General features: G+C 50.0%; 1 protein-coding gene across 1 annotated transcript in view; it reads left to right on the plus strand.

The window, feature by feature from the left end:
* Positions 1 to 19,633, plus strand: part of WNT7A (Wnt family member 7A) — a 60,623-nt gene that overhangs the window by 2,081 nt on the left and 38,909 nt on the right. The window contains exon 2 of the mRNA XM_059387923.1: positions 3,257 to 3,483. Within this exon, the coding sequence (XP_059243906.1) occupies positions 3,257 to 3,483 (227 nt within the window). The remainder of the gene's footprint in view (positions 1 to 3,256; positions 3,484 to 19,633) is intronic.

The following is a 19,633-nucleotide window of genomic DNA, read 5'->3' on the forward strand; positions in this document are numbered from 1 at the left end:
GGGGGGGGGGTGCTGCCCTGGAGGGAGGGAGCTACGAAGGACGCTAGCTAGCCTTCAGCCCGGCAGTCGCCCTTTGTGGCGGGGAGAGATCCAAGTCAGGAAAAGGAATTGCAGGGTGAATTTGGCCCTGGGCCCTGCTGCTCCCTAAGCCTCCCGTTATCCATCTGTAAAATGGGCATGGGGGGTAAAGTCCCAAGGTCCTCAAGAAGCCTTCGGCTCCCCAGATGTGCCTAGTTCGTCCCTGCCAAGGGCTGATGGCAGGGCATCTGTGGTATTCTTACTTAATGTGGCTCCTTCCAGCGACTCACGCACTGTCCCCCTGTAATAAACAAATCCCATAATAACAAAACACAAAGCAGCACATTAATTGAGTACATACTAAGTGCCTGGCACCTTTTGAACACTTTCTGTGTTTTAACACATTTAATGTTCACAGCAACACTGTGAAATGAGGATTAAAAATCAATATCCTCCTTTTAGAGATGGAAAAGCTGAAGTACAGAGAGGGGATGCAACTTGCCCAAGGCCGCACAGCTAGAAGGCCAAGGGAGCTTCGATGGCACTCTAGGCCCGAACTTTTAGCTGCTAGACAACTGTTCCTATGAATTTTTTACTCTAATACATCATTATACTCTGTTGGGGTGGGAGTTCCCTGGCCGTCAGCTAGGGCTTGACAGGTTCTCGCTGACTTGTGGCCCAAACATCTCTGCTTGATGATCTTTCCATGCTGCCTCTTCCTCAAACATTTCAAACATTCTAGCTCTGGCCATGTTAGACTCTCTTTCAGTGGCTGAAATGAATGAATGAGAGCTCTAGCAAGGCTTCTATTTCAGATCGGTGACCTCCAGATCTCAATCTCTGTGAGCCTCAATTTTCAGATATGTGAAAGGGTGAATCCTGCCCACCAGGCTGTTTAGAAAGGTCACATGTATCTCGTGTTTGCAGCAACACTTACGCTCCTGCCTTGGCATGGTAGGGATGCTGCAAAAGTTCACTGATGCATTCAGGGCATATTTGGGCAGGCACACCTGCTGTGTCATGGGTACTTACCTTGAGCGATATTTTAGAAACTCCATAGTTCACCCATTCATCATCCATTCATTCAGAAGCCATTTAGTGAACCGACAGACATCATCCCTACCTCAAAGAGCTCATAGTCCAATGAGAAGGACAAGTGATAAACAAAGTGGGCACACAGAACCAACCATGGCAGAAGACCATAAGTAATCCAGAGAATGACATAAACAAAACAGAGACTGTGATGCCAAGTTATGAGGGGTGAGAGGGTGAGGCAGATTCCTGTAGCTGGGGTGGTCAAAGAAGGTATCCCTTGAAGCCAAGCCTGGGAAGCTCAGGGAGAAGAGAGAGATTCCAGGGAAGGCAACAAGTAAGGACAAAGGGCAGGAGGCAGGAAGAGGGCCAGTGTAAGGCAGGATTGAGGGAAATAGGGTAGGGACCAGTCAGTAATGTGCTTGGAGAGGAGTGGGGGTCACCTCTTCTCCTGCACTCTGGGTACACAGATCCTCGCTTTAAGAAATTCCAATTCCAGAACAACTTCCTGTAGCTGAGTCCCAGGATGGAAAGTGTGAGGCACTTTGCCCAGGGCTGGCTGTGACCTTCAATAAATGAAAGCTCTCTCTTATTATTATGTCCAGAATAAGGCATCAGAGGTGAGGTCTTCTCTTTAAAAGCTCCAGACATGTGGACCATCTTTGTGCAAAGGAAGGGCTACCTGCATCATCAGGGTCGTCACTGGAGCTTGTCTGGGGTTATCTTGATATTAGGAAATGGCCCTACCCCCCGCCAGATACCCCGGAGTCACACTGACGCCTGTCTTTCCCTCATACCCTTCCCCATTCCTCTGCTCAGCTCCACCCTTCAGTCAGCCCATCAGGAAGTTTGGTCAGCTCCATCTGCTGCCACCCCAGCTACTGCCTAGGCCAAGCCACCACCCCTCTTCCCTGTCTCTTCTCCAAGCTCCTGCTCTGGCACCCCACATCCCCACATTCCTCTCCCCTGTGGGGCTGGAGGGATGGGACCCCGTCAGTTTCCTGCATATAGCCTTTCAGTGCTCCCTGATACACCTGAGAAAATTCTAGCCCTTTCTACCAGATTGTGTCTTCAGACTCTCTCTGTCCCTGAGCCCTACACCAGATTCTGTGGCATCTTTCTGCTTGCTGCCCCTGCCATCCCCTACCAAGAAATGGACATTTGCTCTTCCCTCTGCCCAGATTACTCTGCCCCAGACCTTCCTATGACTGGTTCTTGGCCATTCAGGCCGTGCTGCACTGCACCTCCCCAGGAAGGCCATCCTTGACCACCCCAGCTAAATTGTCCCCTCTCTCTTCCCTCCCAAGCCCACCCTCCTCATTTACGGCCTCCTGGTTTACTCTCCTCATAGTGCCTACCATGGTCTGAAATGGTCTGTTTTATTCATTTATGAAATGGGTGTGGTCTCCCTCCAGAACTCCTGGAGGGTAGGCCCCTGCCTCTCTCCCAGCATAGTGCTTGGCACCTGCGAAATAACCAATATCTACCTGCACAGAAGGTGAATAAAGAAGACAAAAACTGTATGAAGAGTCATAGGCATCCTTTAGGACTGATCATGCCTGGAGTGGGGTACACATGCTCCATGGGCACACAGAAAGAAAACACCAGACCTCCCATTCACAATTATTTTTGAAGATATAGATCATACATACTGGAGAGTAAATATAACATGTAAAAGCAGTTGCAGTTTTTTTTTTTTTAACGTGTCCCCACAACCTTTCAGGGCCCCCGCTGCAGGAAACTTGTGATTATCGTCCCCTTGCTTGCCTTTGCAGTTTGATCACACAGACATGATTCCTAAACAATAATGGGTTTTAGTTTGCATGATTTTAAATTTCATCTCAGTTGAACCCTACCATAAATCCGAAGGCAACTTGCTTTGTGCACAATGTCATATTTGCAGTATATGTCGTCTTTTTTGTGTGTATAGTAAAAGGAAATCAGGCCTCACTCATATTGACTATACATTCTAGGCAAGTACCGATATGGGTTGCAAAATGAGTAATTGTGGGTTTGGGGTGCAGTATCAAAAAGTTGGGAGACCCCTGCTGGGAGCAACGGGGGGGGGGGGGGGGGGGGGGTAGTATGATCTGTATGTGTGTGGGAGGAGTGGGGACAACAGCCTCAGATACCCCGGGAGGGCGTGGAGGGCATGCCCCCACCTTGCTGGCCTAACACTCCTTTTCTCTGTGTCCCCTTGCTCCAGTGGCTTCTCCTCGGTGGTAGCTCTGGGCGCGAGCATCATCTGTAACAAGATCCCGGGCCTAGCTCCCAGACAGCGGGCAATCTGCCAGAGCCGACCCGACGCCATCATCGTCATAGGAGAAGGCTCACAAATGGGTCTCGACGAGTGTCAGTTTCAGTTCCGCAATGGCCGCTGGAACTGCTCAGCACTAGGGGAGCGCACCGTCTTCGGGAAGGAGCTCAAAGTGGGTATGTGCTCACCCAGACAACTTATGCAAGGTCTGAGAGGCTGTGGGAGACCAGAATAGCCTCAGGATCCCTCTACGAACCTCTCACCTGCCCCATGCAGCAATGCTCCCAAGCATGGGATCTGCAGGTGTCATGACTTGAATCAGGTCTCCTGGGGAGGGTCGGCTCTCTAATTCAACTCCAGACCACTCCAACCACCTATGGGAAAGTTGAAAACCAGCAACCAGTGGCCTAAAGGCTAGTCAGCTGAAAAAGCACTGATGTTTCTTAAATTGAAGTCCAATTTTTAAAAAAATAACTTTTCTACCTCAAAGTATGAATTTCTGGCTTTTTTTTAAAACGTGGAAGATCTATTGATAACTTATGTATGTGCCTACACAATTATTAGGGGGTCAGGCTGACAATGAAGATTCCTTTAAATGGAACCCCTGCCACAGTCCTCACCACTCCCTATTACACACAGTCCACTTTCATGACTCACCAGGCTACTGTGGACATTTGAATTTACAAACCCTGTTCTGTGGGAATTGTGTGTTGTTCAGGCATGCATACATGGGACGTGCGTCTATGTGTGTACACACACACAGATACATGCACCGAGACATGGGTCAGGTCACACTTTTGGTTTTCAAAGCAGTTATCAAGAAAACCTGGTGGAAAGGAGGTTGGTCATTGAGAGGCCTCCATATTTTGTGGAAAAGGCCATGTTTTGTATTCTGCTTGTGTGTGTCTGGACTATGGGGCTGGGAAGTCCACAGGCTTGCTGCCAAGCTGTGAACTTCCCTGGAAATAAGTCTGCTTCAGGTCTCTTTGAGCTGCAGTGGTTCACTGGGCCTACTGGATGGCGCTAAAGGCACCCCCCAAGTTCTCTCTCTCCCTCATCAGTAAATTCAGTGGATATTGAAGTGATTCACCCTAAATCCAGCCATTTCTCTGTGTCCTTACTTCCTCCCTTCCGGTCACACAGCTGGCGCCTCTGGGCTCCCCACCCCCTCCTGCCCCCCCACCCCATCCCTTGGCATCCCACTGCCCCCTGGCTATTCTGGAGACCTTCCTGCAGGCAGGGTCCTCCTTTGTAAATGAAAATGAAGTCATGTCATTTTCCCTACTTAAAACTCTATGGAGTCTTCCTCTCAATTGAAAGCACTGCTGACCTCTGCCCCCTTCTGCTCCCATCTTCCCCCTCGCCCCCCCGCCCCGCCCCGGCACACCACACTGTCCAGCCCTGGGTCCCCAGCACCACACATTCCTTCTGCCTCAGATCCTTTCTCACAGCCAGCACCCCAGAACGCCCCTCATTCTCTGTGCAGACCTCTCTGTCACGGCCTCTGGGCCTCCCTTGATCACTGGGGTCTAAAGTCCCTCATACCACGAAGCTTCAGCTCATCGGCACTGTGACTCGTTCCTCACCCCTTGGGAATGCCAGCTCCATGAGAGCTGGGCTCCCCGCCGCACTCATCACTGGGTGTTTCCTTCCTCCTTCTTGGTCCTCTCAGTCCTGAGCGGGTCTTGTTTGGTCACCGTCTTCTGTAGGCACCTGCTTATCCACTCCTGAGGGGGACAGACCCCAGCTTCACGGTGAGGTTGGCAGGGAGCACTGTGGCCTCCTCTTTTAGAACTTCTCTTTACACCGTGTGCCCTTTCCAACATCTTCGTGGTTAGAATTTTGCCTTGTCCCACCTGCCCTTCCTTCTCCCTCTTCCAGCCTCAGGGCTGACTTTTCAGGTAGAGAACAGGGCCCAGAGGGGGGGGGGGTTGCCCTGGCTCACACCAGGAGGTGGCATCCACACTGGGAGTCCAGTTTAGGTCCCTGAAATCCCTGTCTGGGGAGCCTTCTGTGGGCACCCATGATTTTTCTGCCTTCTCTTGCTCACATTCCCCAGTCCCCTGTCCCTGGGACCCAGGCCTGGGCTCTGGCCTTATTTTAAACTTGTGTGTTGCTGACATATGAGATGTTCCAGACGAGGAAACAGGCTCAGAAGGGACTTGTCCAAGGTCATTGAAAGTTAGTGACAGGGTGTCCTGGGACTAGGATGATGGCACTCCGGAAGAACCCGCAGTCTTGGAAGAACCAGCCCATAGCCTGGCATTATCACCATGCATTTGGGGGATACAAGGAGGGTTATGGTGCCAGGAGCCCTGCTGTCCAGCAGCCCTTCCAGCTGACAAGAGTTGTAGAATTGAAGACGTCCATTGCACGTTGAGTGGCCTCAGGGAACCAAGGCAAAGAGAGGAGCCTAAGAAAACCCAGGGCGTAGCAGTGGTAGGGGCGACAGGTCCACAGGCCTGGAAGTGACTGGGAGTCAGGTCCAAGAGGCATGTGGCATCAGTCTGACCAGTTTGAACTCAAACTAGGTGGTGGGAGCCATTGCAGAATTGGAGCAAAGGCGTAGCTTCCAAAGTAAGGTCATTCTGTATGAAATAGCCTCTATTCAATAATTTTTGACCTGCAAAAATGGCAACATCACATGATCCAGCTTAATAGTCAGTCATTCTGGAAGGCTCATTGAAGAGTCGCTATAAAATTCATTCGTTTGTTTAACTCATACGTTCACCAAATATTTACTGAGTGCCCACCATGGCTGGAGGCTGCTGTTCCAGCCTGTTTGGTCAAGGAAGGCCTCTGGATTCATGAGGGAGGTGAGCCATGGGCATGTCTGGGGAAGGGCATGCTGGGCAAAGAGGATAGATGGGCAAAGGCCCCGAGCCAGGAACATATTTGGCTGTTTGAGGACCAGTGAGAGGGCTGGTATAACTGGAGTACAGTGATCAGGGGGAAGAAGAAGTCTCAGAGGTCAGAGAAGCAGCCGGGAGCTGGACAGTGTGACATCTGTCAGACCAAGTCAGAGATTTGGGTTTTCCTCCAGTGAATGGAGAGCAAGGGAAGGACAGGATCTGACTTTGGATCTAGTAGCCTTGCTCTAGCAGCTGGGAATAGAATGAACTATGGAGGGGTCAGGGTGGGAGTTAGGAGTCTGGTCCAGTTTTCCTGGCAAGAGGTGACACTGTGCCGTGAGTGAAGTTCTGCTTTGGTAGTGATGCTGAGGATGGGGGTAGGATTGATGACCTGAAGGCCAGTTAGGAAGGAGTTACCCTGGCCTGGAACCTGAAAGGTGGTAGCGGTGGAGCAGAGGACGAGGAGGCCCACATAAGACCCCCAGGTGTCTGAGAAGTCACTTCTCCTCTGAGCCTTGGTTTCCTCATATGTAAACATACCCTGCTTGAGGACACCTCAGATTTTGGCTCCTGGGCTCTTCCTCAGTGCCTTCGGGGCTCTTGCCCTCATGGGATTGCCTCTTCCTGGCAATGACCAGCCAACAAGCCTGCCTTTTGGTGAGGCATCAAGAGTAAGGTCTTTGACTTTGGGAAGAGGTCTGGCCATCAAGGCCTCACTCTGGATGGCCCGAAACATGGCCTCCCCCTGCCACCCCACAATTCTACTTACACCTCATTGGCCAGAATTCAGTCACATAACCACGTCTAGCTGCAAGGGAAGCTGGGAAGTGTAGTCTTTTATTCAGAGTAGCTCTGAGACCAGCTCAGGGTCTGTGACTGAGGAGGAAGAAGGGGAAAATTGACATGGGGGGGGGCGCTGCCCCTTGGCATAGTTATCCGTCTCATGCTGAGACACGAAGCCTCACCTTCTACCACTTCCTCAGCCTCCACTCTGGTCTTTGGCTCTGTGTTTCATGGCTCTGTCTCCCCTCATGAATGTTCTAAATTTTACTGTCTGTATCTCAGGAGAAGGCCATGAGCATGTACCCAGCAAAGCCTTCTTGCATGCTAGGAACAGAAACCCAGTTCAAGCCCTCTCATCAGGCCAAGAAAGGAATTTATGTTTGCTTAAGTCATTGCAAAGTCAGGGATGGTGCTGATCCTTGAAATGGTTTCTACCAACCCCAGAGTGGCCTCTTGGGGCAGCCAGATGGCTCTGAATATGCCAGAACCACAACTTCCAGGTTCTAAATTTGTGTGTGTGTGTGTGTGTTTTTAAAAAAAAGCATTAGCTTTTCTTTGGGGGCACCTACAGAAGTCCTAAGGTCCATCCCACCTGGATCAGCTAACAGGACTTGACTTTGGGTCATGTGTCCCATCACATGCCCAAGGGAAGCAGTGCTTTTGTTGGCCAGACCTGGGAGCCCCACCTAGACCACCTCTCAGGGGAGAGGGCCTGCTCATGAGTCCATTAGCCAGCTCGGGCTTCTGTAACAAAGAACCACAGACTGGGCAGCTTAGACAAAGATGCTCCTTTTCTCACAGTTCTGGAGGCCAGAAGTCCAAGAACAAGGTGTCAGCAGGTTCGATTTCTTCCGAAGTCTCTTTCCTTGGCCTGCAGATGGCCATCTTCTCCCTGTGTCACATGGTCTTTCCCCTGTGCATGCCCTTGATGTCTCTGTGTCCTAATCTCCTCTGTGACAAGTGAGCTAGAAAGTGGAGATGGCCTTTGATCTGGGCCTTAAAGAGTAAGAAGAGTTTCACCAGTAAATAGGGTCCCTGGCTGACATGGGGCGACAACATGGAAGTTGGATTGCTAAAAGGATCTTGAACACGGGTCTGAGGCCTCTGGAGGTAGGGGGGTTAGTAGTCTCAGATGAGATTGTGAGCCAGCTCTTCATGGGTCTTAAATGCCAAGGATTATTAAAATGCTGTATGCGGCCCCACATCAGCTTTATCGCCTACTACCTAGTCTGGCCCTTGACAGCTTGAGAAGGTATTCACTCCCTTCAGCCTTTTCCTTTTCTTTTTTTTTTTAAATTTATTTATTTGAAAGACAGAGATCACAAGTAGGCAGAGAGGCAGACAGAGAGAGGGGGAAGCAGGCTCCCCGCTGAGCAGAGAGCCCGATGCAGGGCTCGATCCCAGGACCCTGGGACCATGACCTGAGCCAAGGCAAAGGCTTTAACCCACTGAAGCACCTAGGTGCCCCTTTTCATTTTCTTAAATAACACAATGAACCTCCCTCCTTGAATCTGCCACACAGCACAACAATTAGAACAAGAATGAGTAATTTACACGCCCTCCTCTGACCATCCCCTGTGTACCCCTGCCACTCCCTCCTGAGCCATGCTTTCTCCATCCTGAATCTTGGGTTTCCCATTCCTTGCTTGTTTTTGTCTGTTTTATCATATTGATATAGTTCCCAGAAAGAAATTATTTGGTTTTAGTTGTATTTAATCTTATAATGAAAAGACATCATCACTCTATATCCGATCTTTTGGATTTACTTTTATCCCTAAATAGCAATAAAACCCATCCACGGTGTTCCTTCAGCTGTTGTGGATCCCTTTTGGCTGCAGTAGTAGACTCTGATCTATGCTTCCATGCTTTTGGTGGTGGGTCATCTGGACCACCTCTAAGCATTGACTTGTCACATTGCCACCATGGGCCCCTTTGTGCATGTTTCCTGGTGCTAGTGTATGCACGTTTCCCTTGGGTGTATACAGAGGAATGGAATGGATGGTCACAAGGTATGAACAGCAACCTGATTTCCACAGTGACTGTGCCAAGTGCCACTCCTGCCAGCCTGTGGTGTTGATCCACAGCTTCTCCAACACTTGGCATTATCCAAGACTTCATTTTTGCCCAGGGAACAGTGGGAAACACTGCTGTCTTGATTTGCATTGCCCTGAGAAGTAATTCGGGTGAACCCTCTTCCTGTATTATTAGCTATACACATTTTACTCTTCTGTGAGTTGCCTGTTCATGCTTTTTGCCCATTTTCCCATCCACTTGTGTGTTCTTTCCTCGGGCTTGGCCATCATGATTGTAATATTGAGTCATAGCATAGGGGAGGAAGGCTGGATTGGGCAGCACCCCAGGAGTGATGGCTCATGTGGGGCTTCACTCTCCTTTCTTTTGTCTTTTCGTTGAGGATCCATGGGGCCAGGCCCTGTGACAGCCCTGCCTCATGCATAGCCTCATCTGTCCCCATGAAAGGAGGTCTGTCTACCTCCATCTTGGGCTCTGAGCAAGCTGGAGGCTGACCAAAGTCACATGGCTGTTTTGTGGCAGAGCTGAGATGGATAGTTAATTCCCTTATTCTGGAAGATTCTTCTATTTTTGTGAGCCTGCTTGACTTCAGATTCTCCAAGCAGACAAGTTTTTGAGAACCTCATCTTGTGGCTGGGCCATGTGACAGACAGCCAAGTGAGCACTGGCATCAAAGTCATATGGCTGGGTTTCCATCCCAACCCCACCCCAGGACTCTGAGAGAGTACCTCACTTTCCTACCTCAGTCTTCCCATCTGTAGAATGGGGGAGTTGCATGACCCACCTTGCCAGGTGCCAGCCTTGTGCAGGATTATAGACCCTGGCACCTGTAGATTAGAGCCATCAGAAAGCATCCCTTTGCCCCTCCCAAGAGACTCACATGATATCTTTATAGCACTTACCACTCTCAGAAGTGACATTGCTTACTTTTGCAAGGATATGTCCAATATCAGTCATCTCCCTGACCATGGGGGTGTCCATGGAACCCAGGCCTGTCAACCTTCTTCTCCTGGAGCACCCCCAGGGCCTGGCACACAGTAGGTGCTCAGGAAACTCATGAAGAGATGAACCACCCTGAAGCTGCTCTCTACCCTGTGTGCCAGCAGTAGCTCTGAGCCCCTGAGGACAAAGCCTGGGTTCTTCTTTCTCTTCTGCCTCCCAGGTCTGGGTTGTAGCTCCCTCATGGGAATCACTCTGTTCCCTCCATTGTGAGTAAATGCTTTTCATTCTGATCCCAATCCAAAACTGAACATGCATTCTTGGTCTGTTGGGCAGAATGGTAGGGTCTATCCCTTCCTTCCCCTCCTTCCTCCCTCCCTCCACCAGCTTCTCTGGAGAAACATAGGAGGTTGGTTGGATGATAAATTGGGGAGCTCAGAATGCTGTGCTCCCTGCTTGAGCTCAGCTACAATGGCCACCCACATATTAAAGGCTCTGAAAAGTCTTACAGACAGGAGAGCAGCTTGAACAGGCTTCCCCTGGAGGGTCCATTCATTTCTAACCTTGGACTAATAGACCATCTGGTGGAGCTGCTCTTCAGAGGCCCCAACACACCCACTCTGGGGATTCTCACAGACTGACCAGTCTCACAGACTGACCAGGCTCCTAATATGGGTTTGGACCTAACCAGGAATTGACCTAGGTGTATTCACTCACCAAGTCCTCTGTCTTTCCCCAATGGCTAGCTTCTGACATTGGCATGTGCAGTGAAACCTATCCGAGTAAGCATTACCCCTGAAAGTCCCTTGAATTAGCCACAAAATTTCAGAATACCTGATTTTCTACCATAAAACATTCATATGAATGTATAATATATAGGTAGTAATGCCCACTATAGAAGAGTATGCATCTAAAATATAAGTATATACATTAGAGTTCTTTTGTTTCTTGATTCCACATATAAGTGAGAGCATATAATATTTGTCTTTCTCTGTCTGGCTTAGTTCACTGAGCATAATGTCCTCAAAGTCCGTCTGTGTCATCACAAATGGCAAGAGTTCCTTCTTTTTTTATGGTTGGATAATATCCCATTATCTATCTATCTATCTATCTATCTATCTCACTTTTTTTTTTATCCATTAATACACTTAAGATACAACATATCCATTGATGTTCACTTAAACTGTTTCCACTTCTTGGGTATTTTTAAATAATGGTACAGTGAACACAAGTGTGCAAGTATCTTTCCAAGAGAGCTATTTCATTTTTGGGGGGTATATATTTGGAAGTAGGATTGCTGGGTCACGTGGTCATTCTGTTTTTAACTTTTTGAGGAAACTCCATACTCTCCTCCATAGTGGCTACGCAAATTTACATTCCCATGCATTTGGTATTTTCATTTCTTTTCCCCTAGGTGCTTTTGGTTGAATTCATATAATTTAAATTCTCCTGGGCTCACACACCACAAACGCTCCCTGCCCCACAGTTTGTCTACCTATTCATTCACTTACCTGTCCCGCAGATATTCTCTAGAATCTTCTGCATAGTAGACTGATGAATTGGCCACAGGCTCCTCCCTCAGGGTGCTCATTGTTTGGTGGGGACAGACAGCGAGGCCAGGGCTGGAAATGGGCTCTGGAATCTGATAAGAGAGGAGAGGGCACTGGGCAGAGGACCAGGTGGACTGTAGGTGGGCTGGTCTACAACTGAGGGAGGGAAAGCTGTCGCAGAGGAGAAGCAGTCAAGACAGGCTTGCAGGTGTGACCCAGCACGGAGCCAGTGTATCCAGAGGGACCCAGGTTCCCTGGACTCTAGGGTATACAGTACGGAGGGCAGAAAGAGTAGGACATGAATCAGTCTGGCAGGGCTTTGCCTGGGAGGGGAGCTGTTGGAAGAATTTCTTTCCCCTGTGTCAGGGGAGAGACAGGATGTGGGAAGATAATCACATTCTTAGCACATAGAGAAATTTGCAATGTCCCCAGCATCACTGTCAACAAAGAAATGGTGATTTCCCGATGTGTGCTCCTAGGGACGGCTGCATTCTTTTCCAGATACTCACAATCTCCTGTTTGGTACTCCCCTGCCAGAATTTTTCCAGGGATGGGCACCAGTGACCTAGGATTCAGGCCCCAGGAGGGGAATACCATCTTCCTGTGTCTGCAAACCAGGTGACTTGGAAGCATTTCTGGACTTCTGCTCCAGTGGCATTTGTCACCACTTCTCGAGACCAGTCACTTGAGCAGCTCTCCCTCTCTCCCTGGAGTGACCTGCTGGGCCTCAGATCCCTCCTCTGGGAATCTGCCTCTCACACAAATGGCTCCATCTTTTTTTGCCCATTTTGGGCAGTGAAAGAGACTAGAGTACATGTCTGGTGAGCTAATGGCTGCGTGGAGGGACAGATTCGAAGGCCTTTCCAGTGAAGGAAAGAGACAGAAGCAAGGGGCGGGCCAGCTCCACTTTCTCGGCGCCATTTCTTAACAATATGCCATCTTGCCCCAGCGAAAGACCTATTCTTTCCCTATTCTTGCTTAGAAGCAGTGAACAAAGGACTTTTTGTCTCGTTTGCATTTTTTTTTGCAAGCCTCAGTTCATCCTGGGTTTTAGCCCTCCTGACGCTATTCTTTGAGATGAGTCTTTTGTTCTAATGTTCTCTTTCCAACTCTCATATGGTGGACAGGCAGACACACACACACACACTCACATGCTTACACGCTTTTACATGCACTGTCATTCATTCAGCGACTGTGGACGCTTCTCAGAGAAACAATCCTGCTCTCCACAGCCTACTGGGAAGGGACAGAATTCAATTCAGCACAAAGTGAGGAAAGCGAAGGCCCTGGGCCACAGTCAGAGGGAGGGAGGATCAGGAAGTTTCCTCAGGGAGGGGACACTGCCGCTGCGTCCTGAAGAATTGGGTTAACCAAGCATGCATCTTGTGAAAGCTACTGTTTATTGATCTCTTACCTGGTGTGGACCGAGTCTGTCATGAGCTTTCGAGTCTGTCATGAGCTTTCGTTTTTTTTCACCATCCAAACAACCTTAAAAGGTCCCCATATTCCCAATTTACAAAGGAGGAAACGAAGGCCTTTGAGAGGCCAATTAACTCACTCAAGGTCCTGCCACTCGAACCCAGATTTATTGGCATCCAGAGCCCTGCTTCTAAGCCCTGGCTACATTTGCCCATCACCAGGCAGATGGGAAGAAGGGCATGTCCAGGCTGAGGGAACAGCACACACAAAGGCACGGAAGCAGGAGGGGCAGACGTTGACACTTTGCGGATTGTCAGAGGTGTGTGCCTCAGGGGGAGGAGAGACCCTTGGTTGGATCTGAGGCAGTTGGATCAAGCTGCACACGCCCCTCTCCAGTTTCCAGCTCTACTGACCTATTATCTTAACCAGCCTCAGCCCAGACAGGTACTCCCTACACCCCCGATTCTTCAATTGTTCACCAAGAGACTCTGTGCGTCCTCTGGCTGGAGACAGCCAGCTGTGTGGCATTCCAAGCCCAGAAGGGCTGAGAGCCGCCATGCTATGGGACTGGCAAAAGCAGCATTTTTCCATCTGTATATTTTCCAAATCATCATATATTTCAGCTCGTGTCACGGCAGATTGCTCACTCTCTGACCCACTGGCTTTAAATAGCAAATGAAAAAAAAAAAATACAATGCACTTTGTGGTTTCCAGTAAGATACCGTAAATACACCCAGATAATATTCCGGTGCAAGCCATTTACAGCGATTGCACAGGGCGGTGGAATGGAATCTTTTGGGCAGACTGGCTCATCAGTTTATTTCCTCTGTACCCGCTGGGATCATTATGGAGCTGAGCAGTGTGGAGGGCATTAGCCAGACTCCCCATTTTCCCTCAGTGTTAACACAGTGCTTTACTGAGCACCTTCTCTTTACCCAGAGGCTGCATTGACCCTTCACGGCAACTTGCCAGTGTCCTCCTGGTGGTTCGTATTTCACATATGGGCAAGCTGAGACTCAAGGAGGCAGAGTCCTTGCTCAGGGTCACCCAGCTGAATAAAAGTAGAGAGGAGGGATGGACAAGACCCATCTTATCCAAGCTTTGAGCTGAAGCCAGCCACTGGGGCTTCTGGATGGAAAACTGACCTGCATCGAGAGTTAAGGAGGATGGGGTGGAGGTGGGGGGAGAGTTAAGGAGGAATGGGGTGAAGGTGGAGACCCCATGCAGGAGCCAAGAGAGCCTGAGTCTAGTCCACCTGGTCTCACTGAGTCACTGCTGACCTTGGTTGAGACTCCTGGTCTCCATGAACCTATCATTCCAGGAGGAACCCATGGGCTTTCTCTCTGTGGCTCTAGGAGTCTATTTTCTGATTCTGGGAACATGGGGAGCCTCTGTGCAGGGCAGGATGGTGGACCTAGCTTCGGCTCCCCTGTGTTCCTGGTTTACCTGCTTCTGCCATTGGCTAGATCACGCCAGGGTCATCACATGGGCCTGGAGCCCTCTGATCCACAGAGAGCGCTGCATGACTGGCCCCTCCGAACAACCCCAGTTGCCCCCTGCTCCCAGCACTGCTCTGTTGTATGTTCGTCAGAGTTCTCAGCTGCCACTGAGTGATGTGATTTTGTTGTCTCTCTCCCTACGGAGATAAGGCTGTGTCTGAATCTCTCCTCTCAGTGTCCCTAAGCCCCAGTGCTAGTAGATGCTCAAGAAATATCTGTGGAGCGAAGGAACATGGCACATGGCTTGGTCAAGGAGATTTGATGGAGGTTCTTCCTCGGCTCATGGGTAGAAGGGACAGATGGATGGTCTAAGCAGAGAGTGGTAGGTCTGTTCTTGGAGGGCACGTGGTCAGCAATGGCCAAGCCCAGTGTGTGCTGCTCACTGGCTTTGTGCAGAAGACCCGGGAAAGAGCCGGGGCTGGGGTCAGTAGGACTGAGTGGGTATCATGGCCTTGGGACAGGAGAGTGGGTTGGACTCTGCAGCCCAGCCAACTGGGTTTAAATCCTTGCAGGCTGCATCACCTCTCTGGGCCTTAGATTCCCCATTTGTAAAATGATGACCATAATGGTCCACGCCTCATTGGATAGTTGCCAGGATCGAGTTGATCTATAATGAGTGCTTAGGGAAGAGCCTTGAAATTAGTAAGCATTTTTTTTTTATTATTTTGCTATGGTTATTGTGAACTGTGCCATTGGGCATAGTTTCTGCAGCAATAAAACAGATATCCTAGACACACTCTTGCAGATGTCTCCTAAGACACAAACAAGGTGGCATTCAGGAAATTACCCAGCTGAAGGGGCTTCCTCAGGCAGATGAGACAGAGGCTGTGCTGCGAGTCCCAAGCATGGTCAGGGTCTAGAGCAGTCCCCTGGAATGGCTGGAGACAGCAGGTGACCTCCAAGTTTGCATCCTGGCTCTGCCTGAGTAAATCCCTTTTCAGAGTCTGTTTCTCCTTAATAAAATAAGGTGTTGTTATTCATCTGGGATGGGTGCAGGAGGCACAAATGGATAGGCTGTTATATAGCCTCTCACCTTGGGAGTGAGGTTTTAAGATTTTGGGATCCTTGGGGCACTTGGGTGACAGTCAGTTAAGTGTCTGCCTTTGGATCAGGTCATGATCCCAGAGTCCTGGAATCGAGCCCCACATCGGGCTCCCTGATCAGTGGGGAGTCTGCTTCTCCCTCTCCCTCTGCCCCCCCAACTCATTCTCATTCTCTCTCTCTAGTGCTCTCTCTCTCAAATAAATTTTTTTTTTAAATCTTGAAAAATAATTTAAGGGTCCTTTTCTACATTCTTCCTGCCATCAAAACCTGTTCTTAGCTTAGCAAGCCATCTGATTTCAATGGTCTTCTAAATTATTTGTTGATACGTTTTAAATGATAACAAATGGCATTTTGATAAGCATCCATGCCTTAAGCCAAAGAAATTTCTGTTACCCATGGACTTTCAGATGCTTCAAAAAGCCAGGAAGGGAGGCGGGACTGAGAAAGGACACGGGGCTGGAGTCCCGGTTCTGGCCAGTTTGTAGGTGTGGGGCCTCAGTGAATCACATCTACCTCTCAGTCTCCGTCTCCTCCTCCGTAACACTGTGGGGAATGGTGTCTACCCGTGGGGCTTTTGGGAGATACCACATAGAGAGCCAAGTGTGGGTCTGGCCCATAGTAGGTGCTCAGTGCCCTTCTCCCCCCACCACAAAACTCCACAATCCCCCCACCCCAGCCTGTGGCTAATTCTGGTGCAGACGTTCTGGGGGAGTAGGCTGTCAGACCCTCTCTGAACTTCACTTAGGGTGGTTTTCCTAAGGACTAGGTGAACATAATTTTCTGAAGTGCCTAGGAGGGCGCCTGGCAAATAAGCCCTAAAAAACGGTCACGTGGTTGTTGGCCACTGTTTGGAGTCTTCATCCATCCATCTGTCCATCCATCCACCCACTCATGCACCCATTCATGCAACAGAATGTACCACTACCTACTATGTGTCATTCTTGGGACCCAATGGGGAATATGACAGAGTTCTTGCCTTCAAGGAAATTATACTCCAGTGGGACAGTGGGAGTGGGAATGGTGTATGAGGAACAAATGATCAACACATAAATCTAAGATGGCAGGAAGGGCCATGGAGAAAACTAGATTAGGGGTGGAGAGAGTTTCTGTACCTCTATCCCAACGGTGTGCCTGTAAGTTCATCAGTTATCATCACTGTAACACTCACTAACATTTAAATACCAGCTATGTGCCAGGTGGTATATATTTCCTCCTACAGAAATAGGTAATACTTACAGACATGGACTTGGAGGGGCAGAGAGGTTAAGTGACTTACCCAAGGTCATCCAGCTTCTTGCAGGGTTACAGCTGGAATGCAGGCCTGCTCATTCATTCATCCCTCACATCTTGTGGTGGGAGCTGAAAATAAAAAGGTGGAGGGGTAGTGAGCCAGACACTGTCCTTGTCCCCTTGAGAACCCAGAGCGTGGCTGAGCAGAGAGACAGACTAGGCCGGATCAGCCCCATGCACTTGCCTCTATGTGAGGCTGTCCTGACCTCCATGGCATCACGGAGCAAAATGGAGCTCGGAAGTAATAATAACAAAAACAACCATGATGTCTGGCATTTCCTGAACACTTGCTACATGCCAGGCTCTGTGCTCAGCACCTTCCCCTTGTTCTATGATTCAGTCTACTTACACAGCCCATGATGCACAGATGCTGTCATTATGCCCATTTCACAGAGGAAGCAACAGAGGCTTCAGAAAGTTAACAGACCTGATGGGAGTCATTCAGCCTGCCTGATACCCAGGCCAGTATCCTCAGTGTTCAGGTGGTTGGTAGGAAGAAAGGGAGGTGGGACTGGGCAGTGCCAGTCTGATATTGGCGGGCAAACCCAATGTCAAGGTCAACGGCAGGGGTTCACAGTGACCCTATAGCATCCAGAGGCATTGGACTTGAGCAGCCAATACCTGGGTTCCTGAGAACTCTGAAGCCACAGAGTTGGCTTCTCTGGGGGCAGTGGATGCTGAGGTGAGGGCTGGCTTGGCAGGGAGAGGAAGACCTTGGCCCATGATGGGACTTCACTCTGGTGTGGGGGTTCCACCTTGAACTCAGGGGAGTTAAAAGTGTCAAGGTACATCTCCCTTTCCCCAACCTTAAGGGAGGTGCCTGGGAACTGAAGCCATGTTTAGGTAGCTGTCAGTCCGTCACTGTCTGCATCGCTGTGTGTTCAGGGGCTCAGAGAGACCAGGGGACCATCAAGCACAGGGGTTAGAGCAGCCCTGTGCAAAATTACCAGGAAGGGTGCTGGTCCTGCCCCTCCTCACCATACCCTTGGCCCCACCCCCAGGGAGGAGTCTGGAAGAAGGGTGATGCTCGGATGACAAGCCTGACTTCCCGCCCCCTCCTCAATTTGCATACTCCATTCTTGGTCTGATAAAGTGGACCCAGTCTCCTTTCAGCTTCCAGAGCCCGCCAGCTGTGCCCACTGCACCTCAAGTCATTTAAATCCTGCGGATCGTTCTTGATCTCTATGAGGTGTCTAGAGGCTGTGTCTGCAGCTCACCTCTGCTGCCTACTGGATAGGTGGCCTGGACAAGCTGGACTTTTCTCTTGGCCCCTGTTCCTCCAACCATAAATGAAGATCAAGGTAGCCTGGACTCTTTACCTCCCCAGCCTCTCACAGAGAACAGTTACTACCATCATCAATAGAAATTTTAATACATCTAATATTGGGGGCTCCTTCTTCATGCCGGGCTGTGTTAATGCTTTACCTTTGTTAGTTTTTCTCATCCTCTCAGCTACCCTAAGAAAGTGGGTGGTTGCCATCCCTATTTTATGGAGGAGGAGCTGGAGCACAGAGAGTTTAGGTGACTCACCTGAGGTCACACAGCTGGCAAGTGGTGGAATGGGGAAGACCCCAGGCCCCTCATCTTGTTCTCTGTATACGCTCCATCTCTTTTCTTTGATGTCACTGAGGGTCTAATCACACTGTTGGCTGTCTCCAGTATATTATTTTCTTGTGTGTCTGATAGTCTGTGCTGGGAGCTGGTGCCTGAGGGCTTTGTCTTTGCTTCTCCAGGGATCTTAGGGAATCACCAGCCTGGAGCCAGTCTTCGCCCTTAACTGGCAGCCTCTGAGCATGCAGAGGGACAATTCGGAGCCAAATCTCAAAGGCAAGGGCAAGACTCCCAGGTCCCAGGAGGTTCTGGTTTCCTCATCCCTTACCCTCACACCTCCTGTTCTGGCTATGTCAGACCTGCTTGCTTGTTGTCTAGCTTTGCTGGGTGCATGTAGGTGTTGGCGAAGGGGGTGATTTTTCCAATCTACCCTCTTTCTGGGAGTCTGTCCATCAAGTACTAGCTCCTTTCCAATGTCCTGCCCTGGTGGGACTCAGGGCCTGATCACTGGTCCTTGAGGCCTTAATTCGTCAGCTCCCTTTTCTGCAGAGCCCAGCAACATGAGATGGCCACCTTCTGTTCCTGCTTGCCCTACTGGTGGTCAGCTCTCTCTCCTACACATGGCCCCCATGGGTTCCCTTTCCTTCTCAGGAAGCCCTACCATGCACTGGAAGATCTTACACAGCATTTCTTAATTTCACATAACCATTGTCAGGTATCCAGCCTGCCCAGAGGTTGAGTCTGCATGTGTCCACTGTCGATGCCACTTTGTGCCCAGCCCTCTGCAGGGCCCTTGTGACACACTTATGGTTTCTAATACTGATACGATTGGTGATGTGTTTAGAGCCAGGAATCTGGGAGGTGCTCAAATCATGTCCTTCTCCATGCCCCAGAGGTTGAGATGCAGTTAAAAAGAGAGGGCCCAGGGTAGGGGTGTCTGTTGACCCAGGCACCGGGCTAAGATTGTCACACATACTACCGGAACTTCACAACTCCTCTCAGGTAGACACTGGCATCGCTTGCATTTCCCAAGCAGGGAGACTGAGGCTCAGAGAGGAGGACGAACTTGCCTAAGGCATAGGCGGGAAGTGGTGGACCTGGGATTGGAAGCCCTGTGTGAACAAGGCTACCAGGGATGGGCTGGCGTGGAACATCAGAGCCAGGGGCTCTGGTGTAGTAAACCCATCCCACAGGTGGACACAGGCATCTGTGTCTGTAGAGCGCGAGGGTGGTGGCTGGGGATGGGGTGCGGAGGCAGGTTGTTTGTGTCTTAGCAACCTGGGTGAGGGAGGCCTGGAGGTGGATGAGGGTTGAATGGGGATATCATCTACCTGAGCATGGGTCAGCATGATCTGAGGCCAGAAGCAG

Source organism: Mustela nigripes, chromosome 2, assembly GCF_022355385.1.
Source record: "Mustela nigripes isolate SB6536 chromosome 2, MUSNIG.SB6536, whole genome shotgun sequence".
In the NCBI taxonomy this organism is placed as follows: domain Eukaryota; kingdom Metazoa; phylum Chordata; class Mammalia; order Carnivora; family Mustelidae; genus Mustela; species Mustela nigripes.